This window comes from Chrysochloris asiatica, unplaced genomic scaffold, assembly GCF_000296735.1.
Source record: "Chrysochloris asiatica unplaced genomic scaffold, ChrAsi1.0 scaffold00081, whole genome shotgun sequence".
NCBI lineage: Eukaryota > Metazoa > Chordata > Mammalia > Afrosoricida > Chrysochloridae > Chrysochloris > Chrysochloris asiatica.
In genome coordinates this window covers 11,411,716-11,424,344 of record NW_006408599.1, presented here as the reverse complement: position 1 = coordinate 11,424,344, position 12,629 = coordinate 11,411,716, and the positions used below count along the sequence as shown (strand labels likewise).

The 12,629-nt window shown below is 42.3% G+C and overlaps 1 protein-coding gene across 1 annotated transcript in view; it reads right to left on the bottom strand.

Moving 5' to 3' along the window:
• Positions 1-12,629, bottom strand: part of TNFSF8 (tumor necrosis factor (ligand) superfamily, member 8) — a 37,249-nt gene that overhangs the window by 11,871 nt on the left and 12,749 nt on the right. The window contains exon 2 of the mRNA XM_006865685.1: positions 3,890-3,915. Coding sequence (XP_006865747.1) covers positions 3,890-3,915 — 26 coding nt within the window. The remainder of the gene's footprint in view (positions 1-3,889; positions 3,916-12,629) is intronic.

Below are 12,629 nucleotides of genomic sequence, written 5' to 3'. Positions count from 1 at the left end.
AAATGATGCAAAAAGCATCAAAAGAAGATGGAAGGATGCACAGAGTCACTGTACCTAAAAGAAATGGTCAATGTTCAACCATTCCTAGAGGTAACATATGATAAAAATCTAATGGTACTGAAGGCTTTTGACTGTGTGATCATGACAAAGTATGGACAACATATCAGAGAATGGGTATTCTGGAACACTGAATTGTGCTCCTGATGAACCTGAACATAGACCAAAATTCAGCTGTTAGAAAAGGTGTGCACCAAGGTTGTATTCTTTCACCATATTTATTCAATCTGTATTCTGAGAATATAATCCGAGAAGCTGGATTATCTGAAGAAGAATGTGGCATCAAGATTTGAGGAAGATTTATTAACAAACTGCGATATGCAGAAGTTACAACCTTGCTTATTGAAAGTGAAAATAACTTAAAATGCTTAATGAAAATACCTTTAGTATGGGTTGCAATTCAATGTAAAGAAAATAAAAATCCTCACCACTGGACCAATAAATAACATCATGATAAATGAAGAAAAATAGAAGTTATAGAAGGCTTCATTTTGCTTGGGACCACTCTCAATCTTCATGGAAGCAGCAGGTAAGAAATCAAATGATGTATTGCATTAGGTAAATCTGCTGCACAAGACCTCTTTAAGGTATTCAAGAGCAAAGATATTAGCTTGAGGACTAAGGAGCATCTGATCCAAGCCATGGTATTTTCAGTAGCCTCATATATATATGAAAGTTGGGCAATGAATAAGGTAGACCATACAAGAACTGATGCATTTGAGTTACGGTGTTGGAGAAGAATATTAAAAGTACCATGGACTATTAGAAGAATAAATAAATCTGTGTTGGAAGAAATACAGCCAGATTGCTCCTTAAAAGCCAGGATGGCATGACTTTGTCCCTCATACTTTGGATGTGTTGTCAGGAGGGACCGGTCCCTGGGGAAAGACATCATGCTTGGTAAAGTGGAGGGTCAGAAGAAAAGAGGAAGACCCCCAATGAGATGGATTGGCACAATGATAGCAATAGGCTCAATGATAGTGTAACAGTGATTGTGAGGTTGGTGCAGTACCAACAGTGTTTCCATCTCTTGTGCATAAGGTCTCTATGAGTGGGAACTGACTCGATGGCACCTAACACCATCACCACCACTACCACCAGTTTTATAAATGGGAGACTGAGCCCAGAGAGACTGAGGGTTTGGCCTAAGACTCCACAGTGACAGAGCTGGGTTCAGTGCACAGGGCTCCTGGCACCTAGTCTCGTGCTCTATCGTTTTTCAGTCTTTCCATGGAGCTGAGAGGGTTAAATGCAGGACTAAGCAGGCTCACAGTTACCGTAGAAGCTTGAACTGAAAATTGAGAAGCCTGCTAAAGCAGTCCTAATAGTCCTTCTGGTCTCCCTCTTGTAGGAAAATGCCAGCAGATGACTTTAGGGCCATGTGTGGAACCTTATCAAATCACAAGATAGGTGCAGTTAGGCTTCCATAAAGGCACAACAATGTGCAATTCCAATCACCCTGATCATTCAGAGCAGGTGGTATGAGGTCTAAGTGCCAAGTACCTTCCAGCTCTACAGCAACTCTGATGTTAGGACAAGTCAGGTGCAGTGCACTTTGAAAAGAGCATCTGAGTTATGGTAAAAGCTTTGTGGTAAGGCTGTTTCCTCTCCTTACTGGACCTCAGTTACCACATGTGTAAAGTGGGAACAGTAACACCTCTCCCCCAAATTTTATGAACATACAAGGAGGTTATGGATGTAGCTGGTACAGTCTTAAGCTGGTGCTTAAAGAATATACTTGAAAAACTGTAGCTCCTTTTCCCCTTTCTCCCCTTTTCTGTGTTAGAGTGGAATAGCTCAGTAATGCCTCTTAGCAGAGTGGGCTGGCTGATGAAATGCTTAACACAAATCACATGGCATTAACTGATGGACTGGCATTTCCAATTGTACCTAAGTGGTTGAGGCCATCTGATACTTTTGAGAAAGTGTGCAGAATCCTCCTATTTTATCCTTCCTGGTATGGTGCTGAAGGATAAGCACTAGATTGCTAAACACAAGGTTGGTAGTTCATACCCACCAGCTTGGAAACCCTATGAATAGGAACAGACTAGCTGGCACTTAACAATAACAACAACACTGTGAGGATTATCTTAATGATTGGCATCTACCATCTCTTGGTAAATTCCATCTCTTCTAAATTCCATCCTTCAGGTAGAAGATCTACTTGTCACAACAGTGACATCTAGGGGAGAGTCTCACCAGTCTTGACCATTTCCATGATGCCATGAGATCGACTAGTGATGGAAACACGAACTCTCTGCCAAACAAAGGACAGCTGGTAACCCTGAATTTACAAAAAGTGTTGAGGGAAAACTCACTCCAGTCTGAAGCACATAGGAGTTAATCAGTAAATACGATCTGAGATCAAGTTGGGGTGTTTCAATCCTCTGAAGATTTCTTTGGATTTTTGTGTCTTTTCAATACAGATCTGTTGCAGTCTATAAGTCTTTCTGACTGTATGGCTGCTTGCTTGGAATTTATACCAAATGCAGGTTGAATGAACATTATTGAGATATTTAAGAAGCAGTTTTAAAGTGTATAACTTAAAAGGAAGGGTGAGTCTGGAGTAACCTGATGAAATATGCTAACATTTTAAATAACTTTTAGAAAACTCCTCCTGGTTATTCTAGATGCAGGAGAACTGTGGCACATTTAGAAAGTTAGGCTTGGGAATCAGACAAACTTGGTTCAAACTGAACATCTGCCACTTATTCACTGGGTGACCGTTCACAAGTCACTCAGCCTCTGTGAGTTGTCCTTTCCCTTTTTCAAAAATGAAGATAATATTATGTATCTTGATAAATTACTGGGAAAATTAAATGAAGTCATGAATGATAATGAGCCTAGTGTCTATCACCCAAAATATGCTAAATAATGCTTGACTCATGTTTCCTGGTCCAGAGCTCACTCTGCTTGGATCAGGAATTAAGCTTGAATGAAACATACAATGAAACTAGTTAAGAAATAGGCCATTCCTTCTTCCCTCCTCCCATACTCCTTATTCATTTTCTCCCTCCCTTCCTTTTCTGCCTTCTTTCCATTCTCAGTCCTTCCTTACTGTCTCTCTCTCCCTCCCTCCCTCTTTCTTTCTTTTTCCCCAGGATATTTGAAATGTGGAAACTATGAGCTCTCCTTTAGATTCAGAAATTTGTGACCTGTATATGCTAAATTCAAGTATAACATTTGGCACATATCTTAGTGATCCAAATGTTTTGCTTCCTTTTTCTTTTTTCCTTTTCTTCCCCCTCCTCTCTGTGTCTGTGGTGAGAAGCTTAGGTGTAGATGACTAACATTCTGGATGCTTCCTCATCACCCTAACCTATTTTTCTTTGGGAAGCTCATTTTCGAGTTTATTTCTGGTCAAGAGATCATTCATTCTCTCAACTCTGCTGTAAGAGATAGACAGTGAGTTTAAGGGTGAGTTTTTGAATGATGTAGTAGCCCTGGTGGTGCAGTGGTTAAGTGCTCAGCTGCTAACTGGAAGGTCAGTGGTTTGAACCCATCAGCTGCTCCATAGGAGAAAGATGTGGCAGTCTGTTTCTGTAAGACTTAGAGTCTTGGAAATTGTGTGGGCCAGTTCTACATCTGTCCTATATGGTTGCTGGGAGTCAGAATTGACTTGACAGGAATGGGGTTTAAATGATGTGAGTGTGTTTAAAGTAAATGGAGTAGCAAATAGGCCTGTACCTTTTGGGAAAAGCAGTTTACCCCCTGAGCAGGAGCACTCCCCATTGCTGTGAAGACAAAAACCAACCTAACTGCTAGAGCTGGTCAACTTAGCTATAAATCCACTCATCAGATAGGAGGAGTGAGGTCTCTGCAGTTGTCAGACTCTCTAGGGGAAGGAGGAGGGGAGTCCTGGTGTGGTGCTGTGGGTTAATGCGCCAGACTGCAAAGCCATTTGAACTGCAAGGTCGGCGGTTCAAACTCATCAGCAGCTCCTCGGAAACCCTATACAGGGTCACTATGGGTCAGAACTGACTCGACGGCACTTAACAACAAGGGGAAGAAGGAGGGGACCTCCTGCAGTATGATGCCTGGTGGGCTTTTGACCACCTGATCACAACCATGGTGATTCTGGGATAGCTGAGTACTGGTGAATATCCAGTCTACTTAGTGTAGTTTCTTTGCATTCAGTGGCAGCATCTATTGTTCCTCTGATGGTAGTTAGATTAGATATGATTACCAAGTCCATTTCACTCAGTTTTCTCTGATGGCCACATTTTCTTTTTTAACCAGGAAGAGGGGAGGTAGGAAAACAGTTTGCCAAGCTACGAAAGAATTGCAAAATACTGGAATGGTTGGAGAACTCTAAGATAATTGTTGGTGATTCAAGGCGTGTTACAGTAAAATCCATGCCAGGGCTAGGTCATCTGGCTTGCCTCCGCCCTCTTCTACATGTTAAAAAGGGGAAACTCAAGACCCTGAGAAGGAAAGCATATTGCTTCAAGTCCCCAAGGGTCACAACTGGACTACAGGTGAGCTTCACATTCCAATCCAGTTCTCTGCCTTTGGGACCACATTTTCAACTGGAGACTGAATTCCAGGGTAGGTAAGAATTGCACCGATAGGGTTGTCAGAACCCACGTATGGTCTAGCTATTGTTTCAGATTCCTTAGGGCTTCTAGGGTGAGGGTAGTGGTGGCTCCGTAGAAGAATTCTCACCTTTTATGTGGGAGACTTGGGTTTGATTCCTGACCAATCTACCTCATGCGTAGCTACCACCTGTCTGTCAGTGGAGGCTGTGAGTTGCTATGACACCGAGCAGGCTTGACAGGAGCTTCCAAACTAAGATAGACTAAGGAGAAACCCTGGTGATCTGCTTCCAAAACTCAGCCAATGAAACTCTACAGATCACAACAGTACAATCCCTTTGTGCATTGGGGATGCCATGAGTAGGAGCCCCTGTATATTGGAGGGTGCACAATTTTCACAGGAAAGACCAAAACTTCTTGGACTGGCAGACAGTGGGGAAGAAATCATCCAAGGTCACATAACTCTTTGTGAATCTGGGATTTTAACTCAGCCTCTAGGTCCTGTACTGTGAAGGTTTTTTTCTTCTATGCCACTCTTCATATGAACCCCCAAAGTGATCACTCTAATGGTCCTTGGTCCCAGCACTTGATAACAGTGGGCCACAGAGACATGAAAGTACAAGCTTCAGTCTGTGTCTGACCGTAGGGTTCTGACTACACATATAGGACTCCAAAGAGGGTCCACCCAGATGGGAGGTCTTGCCCCACTTCTTACTAACTGTGAAATCTTAGGCAAGTTAGTAAACCCCTCTTAGCTTCAGTTTCCTTACCTATAAAATATGGATAATGATCATCTTTGTGATGACTGAAGAGTGAACACCAAGGCACATAATGAATGCCCTATATATGTTAGTTATTTACATTCTGCCAGGTGCTCATATATACTTTTGTTGTTGTTAAGTGCTGTTGTGTCGGTTCCAACTTATAGTGACCCTGTATAGGGTTCCTGAGGCTTTAAAGTTTTACTAGAGAAGAAAGCCTCATCATTCTCCCATAGAGCTGTTGGTGGCCTTGAACCACCGATCTTGTGGTTTGTAGTGCAGTGCTTATCCTACAAAGCCACTGAGATCCCTTACATACACTTAGTGAAATGAATAAGTAAGCTATTTTAGAAATTGACTCCAAAATTCTTCTACTAGCCATATGAACTGTCATTTGGCTGATGGGCTGTTTTGCTATGGAGAAGTCCCATAACCTATTGGGATGAGAACGAGGAACCAAAATCATTCTGAAAAACAAAATCAGCAACATTTGAATTTCTGCAGAGTGTGTGAGGGGAGAAGGAAGACATAAACACAGAGAGAAAGGAGAGTGGGTTAGCACATAGAGGGGCAAGACGGATGTGCCTTGAGAAATCCCTCCTCTCTGCGATGGCTGAGACTGTGACGCACAGAGAGCCCTGATATTGAATTCCATCTAGGTGCTGTGCTACACTCAGATATAAACACTCAACTGCAAGCTTCTCTACAGACCCCAGACCCTCTGTAAACTGCTACATATAAATAGTGGGTGCTGTCACCACTCGGGTGAAATCAAGGCAAAGGCGGATCTAATCTGCAGTTTGGACCAACAAGCCACATAACACAGCATACGTGAAATTCAAAATTGGGTGGAAGCAGAAGACTGGAACATGATGAACCAAGGAGATGCTCGAGCCTTGCCCTTCCTCCCCACGCTTTTTTGGTTCCCCACCTTATGAGGGATGTGATTGTTGTTGTTGTTATTGTTACGTGCCGTTGAGTCAGTTCTGACCTATAGCAACCCTGTATAGGGTTTCTGAAGAGTGGCTGGTGAACTTGAACCACCCTTCCAGGCAGCACATTAACCCACAGCGCCACATCAGGACTCCATCCTATGGCAGTAGAGACATCTTATTTGAATATGAGAGAGCAGAGTGGACTTTGTGCCTGAAGGATGCAGACTCAGGCAGTAGGCATGAGTCATTTCTGCCGCCCCATTTCATCCTCATCAAAGCTCCACGTAGTCTTTATTAGCTACATTTTCTAGATGAAAAAGCTAAACCCAGAGAGGTGTGGAGAAAAGACCTCCTACCAGTGCCTTCCCTGACACATAGCACTGGCTGAACACCTGGAATAGTTCAAGGAAACTTAAGGTCAATGGAGTGGGCATGAGGTGACAGTCTGCTGTGGTCCCTCTGGCTGGTAATGGTAGACTTGTGTTAGGAATCAGAAATCCATTCACTACATACAGGCTTGGGTTTCCATGATTCCCTTGCAGCTGAGTGCCATCCTATGACGTTACTTTGGTGTACACACATGACCCTGTATCTCCAGGCTCTGGGCTGCTGTTGGGTTCGTGCTAATGGGCACAAACCTTCATCAGCCAGTGGCTGAGGTCTCTTGGAAGGTGTCCGGCTTCCCGCCTCGTCCTTACCAGTGACAACTGCGTTATCCCTGGCACTTCCTCTCATAAGTGTCTGGATTCATTTCCACCATGTGTCTTTCAATGACTTTTCCAGAAGGGGCATGAGGCTATAGCATCATTTCCTCAGGATTATTGTGAAGGTTGCTCCCCTCTATCTTTACGAAGATGGTAGTATTATAAGATGTCAAAGCTGAAAGGAACCTTCCAGATTATTTAGTATATTGCTGTTATATTATAGATGTGGCTGAGAGAGGAGGAAGCACTTTCACAAAGAGGCATCATAACCTGCTGGAATTGAGGTCAGCTCTGGAACCAGGACTTTCTCTAAGCGAATAGTCTTTCCACCCATCCTGTGAGAGTGGACCTGCTAATCTTCAGTTTGCTAAACTAAGAGAAAACCAGATTTGCTTTAAAGCAGGAGAAAGTCAGGAAGGTACAGATGACCACTGGTTTCTCATGGTAGAAGCATATCATGCCATGGGATAGGGAGAGTCTTGGAGTCTGCTCTTTGCTCTGCCACCAACTCCAGCTTAGACAAAGCATCTTAATTCCTTGGACTTCAGTTCTGCATCAGCAAGTAAGAATTACATTTTGTTGTTAGTGCTATTGAGTCGGTTCTGACTCACAGTGACCCCATATAGTGTTTCTGAGGAGCGGCTGGAGAGTTTGAACCACAGGCCTGACAGTTCAAACTGACCTTACGGTCTAGTGCTTTGTCCTACAGCACCACACCAGGATTCCAGATAGGAATGTTATGTTGTTAAGTGCTATCAAGTTGATTCTGACTCATAGTGACCCTGTAGAGGGTTTCAGAGGATTAGCTGGTAGGGTTGAACTGAAGACTTTGCGATTCACAGTCCAGTGCTTGTCCTACAGTACCATAGGAATATTGTTGTTATGTGCCATGGAGTTGGTTCCAATTCATAGCGACCCTGTACAGGGTTTCCAAGGCTGTAAATCTTTATGGGAGCAGAAAGCCTCATCTTTCTCCTGTGGAACAGCTGGTAGTTTCGAACTGATGACCTTGAGGTTCGCAGCCTGATTTGTAACCACTACGCTACCAGAGAGTCATAGGAATACTAGTTCTCAAATTGCTCACTCATGGCATTGAAGCTAAGATCGACCCAAGGGAGGTGTGGGAGGGTCTTTAGCAAAAATTCTCAGTCCTGATGGAGACTATTACTAACATTTTTTAAACATCTAGTTGTGGGAACATTGGTTCATAAATTGAGATTGGTTTTGGATGTATTCATATTCTGCCATTCATAGTCATGACCCTGTGACATAAAATCACAGAGCTATCAGATAGAAAGGAATTTGACAAGTGATGTAGTCCATGGGTCCCAACAGTCTGGATTTCAAAGACCAAAGACATTTTTCCACCAAAGAACACTTCAGGACCATCAGTGAATAAGTGGCTTTTAAATTTGCCTTATTGTGACCATTAAAACAAAAGAATGATAATAAAAAGCAACCCAAATGAACCCCCATCTCTAACAACTTGATGTTACAAAAGAAAGAACATTTTTACCCCACTGAATACTTTTCATCTTGTCTAGATGGGTCTGGTGAAAAGAGATGGTGATAAGATTCTTATGATCCAATAGTGAGTAATTGTTTTCATGACTAATTGCAACTGTTGCAATTGTAAAGGTGGAAGTATTGTAACAAAAACGGGGGAGTAGTTAATCTAACATTCCAGGAACAGAGGACCCTAGGACTATGAAGGGAGAAGAGCACAAGCGGAATGCTGGACCCTATCCAGAGAAAACCAGCAACACCAGCGATGGAGGCAGAGATGAGGGCATGGAAAAGAGAGCAGTTAAGGACTCTAGACTCAGGGAAAGAGAAAGGCTGAGTGCTGGCAGCCAGGAGGGAGGCTTGTAGAATGTGCTCTTTGGTTGTTTAAATTATTATATATTCCTGAGTGTTTTTGTGTACATCCTCCTCCTCCCCCCCCAAAAACCCCATAGTCATTGTTTCTAAAATGATGGTGTAAAACTGATGTTCTCTCATGTAAACTATCACTCAATTCCTCAATTCACAATAAAAGCATTTTAAAAAAAGAACATTTTAATACCAAATAATCAGCATTGGGCTTGATGACAAATGTGAGCATGGTGCAGGACTGGGTGGTGTTTCATTCTGTGTGAATAGGGTACTATGAGTCATAACTGATTCAACGTCACCTATCAACAATAGCACCACTGTAGGGAGAATACACTTTCGGAAGTAAGGAGTACCCCTATATTCAATGTAATTGTTGTTGTTGTTGTGAATTGCCGTCGAGTCGATTCCAACCCATAGCGACCCTGTATAGGGTTTCCAAGGAGCAGCTGGTGAGCTTGAACCACTGACCTATTAAATATCCCTTTTCATGTAACTAACTAATTAAATACAAGTAGTTACCTGAAAAGGGGTCTATCTTGTCCTTTTTTCTCCCTATTCTATTCTGGACTGGTGAAAACTTTGCTAGGGCACCAGCACCACCAGCTACAAGGCCTGGGCTTAGTCAGCCATGACTGAAGTGCTCTACAGCGGCGGGAACTGAGGACCCAGAGCCACTGTAGTCCCACTGCTTAAGCAAAACAGTCTTTGAGACTGTGATCATGATTGCATTAAAGTCATCTTACGCTCTCAAAAAATGAAAACCTCTATCTCACTTGGAGAATCTGGGTGGAGGTGGTGGAGAAATGGTATTAACGGGGAAGGAAATTTACATTTATTCAATGAGTTTTGTTTTGTGTCAGGCTTCATGTGAATGTGCATTGCATGTTTAACACAGACGTCTGATTCCAAAGCCTATACTACATCCACTAATATAGTTGGTAAACTCTGGCCTGTTCACCAAATCCAGGCCTCTACCTCTTTCTCTAAAGTTTTATTGAAAATCAACTGGGCTCATTCATTTACATGTAGTCTATTGCAGTTTAACCCTATAGAGGTAGAGTTGTAACAGAGACCTAAAATATGTGTGGCACTGTGGGTTAATGTGCTGGACTGCAAAGTTGCTTTGGATAGCAAGGTTGGCAGTTTAAGCTCCCCAGCAACACTATCAGTGTCACTATGGGTCAGAACTGACTCAACGGCATTTAATAGTCCTGGTGTGGTGCTGTGGATTAATGTGCTGGACTGCAAAGTCACTTTAAATCGCCAGGCCTGTGGTTCAAGCTCATCAGCTGCGCCTTGGAAACTCTATACAGGGTCGCTATGGGTCTGAACCGACTCGATGGCACCTTACAACAACAAGTGTGATGCTACAGGATAAGCACTGGGCTGTTCACCAGAAGATTGGCAGGTCAAATCGACCAGCCACACCTCAGAAATACTATACAGGGTTATTATAAGTGGAACCAACAGAAAAATTTTGCTGATCTCTGCATAATACCATGTGCTGTTTTATGTAGATATCACTATCGACACAGAAATTATAGGAGTGGAGGTGGCATGTTAAGTAATCAAAGTTCTGATTATTAATCTGCCTTGAAAGACCCAGCACGCGTATCTGTTTGGAACCTTTTGCTTCTAGTTTCTTTGTCTCTGGCTGACAGAGAGCAGGAAGGTCTGTAGGAAAATTCCAAGTGTGATGGTGTTAGTGTGAGGAGCTATGTCCAGACACCTGTGCCTGCTTGTCCCAAGAATGCTCTGATACCTTTTAACTGGGGCCTATGATGATCACTCCTTTTCTTTTTCCTCGGTGCTATCTGATTGATTATACAGCTATTTTACTATTTAAGTTCAAAAGATGAGAGGGCTAAGAAGGGGTTACTGTTCTTCTGTAGAAAGAAGGCTGAATTAAAAATGGTGATATCTGAATTCTAGGTTAGTTTCTGTATGATATTGGATAATACACGCACCCTCCCTGAACCTGACTTGTCCTCCTCTGTATGAAGAATCTTTGTGTGGTACTGCACATTAGTGCGCTGGACTGCAAGGTTGGTTTGAATCTCAAAGCCCGCAGTTCAAGCTCACCAACAACTTCTGGGAAATCTTATACAGGGTTGCTATGGGTAGGAACCAACTTGACAGCACTTAATAACAACAACAACAAGTAAAACATAAACCAGATGATCTCCGTTTTCACCTTCAATGTTAACTGAATTCTGCAGATTCCCCTCTCTGAGGCACAAGCAGCAAAGTGTTCATTACTGACTTCAGTGATAACCAATATGGGAGTGAGAAAGAAGTCTGTGTTCATAAGTCCTCAACTTCACTATGTATGGTGATTACCAGTTATTTGGTGATTTCAATGTGTTAGTGGCTATGCCAAGACAGTTACAGACGAGATCAGAGTGGCTTTTCGAATTTGTACACAGGGTGACTATTATTATCCCCATTTCATAGATAAGAAACTGAGAATCTGAGGTGAGTAGAGCCAAGATTTATACCCATATTTATGCCCAGCTCTAGATTCCAAGCTCTTGATGGTATGCTGCTTTGAATTCCTGTCCGTGCCCATGCAATATCCTGTGCCGGAGGTGGAATTTTCATTAATGGGAGTGTCATTTTCAGGTGGGAGATTGGGGGGGAGAAGAGTTTTGATCAGGGGCCACTCAAATGAATCTAGATGCATCAGCTCAGCTCTGAGCCGACCTGCCCTCTCCTGCTTTATGTTGGGCAATGTCATAATATTTCTGGTCACTATCAGGTACCACACCTATGGTATCATGACATCATCTGTGTGATTCACAAAATATTTCCTCCTAATTTCAAGGTCTTACCTCCTTTAATGTGGGAGATGACAGATGTGGGAGTGACGGGGTCCTAGGAGGGAATAAAGAAAAACAGAAGCAACATGAGCATGGCATTCAATCAAAACAATCTATCTCCCTCCCCAACCCTCAATATGCCTCCATACTGGTTACCCACAAATTACTATGCAATTAAGAATTTACAAGTTAAAACAATTAATTTACTAGTTTACAAAGGGTTTCCTTACCCATTTCCTGGACGATCTGTCTATCAGAAAAGCAAGACATAGGCTATTGGACACATTTCACAGGTGCAGAACCTGGGGCTTAGAGCGGTAAAATAACTGGTCCAAGGCCAAACAGTACATTATGGCAGCTTAGGGACCATAAGCTTGGATTCTTAACTCCTAGTTCATTGTCATTTTCCTTCCACATGCAGGTGTTTTTTTCTCCCCCTTTCCAGTCAATTTAAGAAGAATCAAGAGTAGTGTATTAAAAAAAAAATTTTTTTTTTAAGAAAAAGAGTAGTGTATAGATAATATGTGTGGGTTTTTTCCACATTTGATTCATCAAACAGTAAAAGGGTGTTGTAAACATACCTGGGAAGGTACATGTCTATTTTTTCCTGTGGTTGGAAATTCCGAATTAATTGAATGTTTATATGCCAAACATTGTAAAGATATCATAAATTATATACATATTTGAAAGTTTCTGTACCACTGTGAGAATACCATAAATAAGAGAATAAACAATAAAATTGTGTCCTTGCACTCTTCAGTTGATTACAAGTTTATATTTTAATATAAAATATAGGAGTTCTGGTGTGGGACCGTAGGATAATGCACTAGACTGCAAGGTTAGTTTGAACTGCAAGGTCCTTGGTTCAAACTATCCAGTCACTCCTTGGAAACCCTACACAAGGTTGTTATGGGTCATAATGACTGAAGGGCACTTAACAACC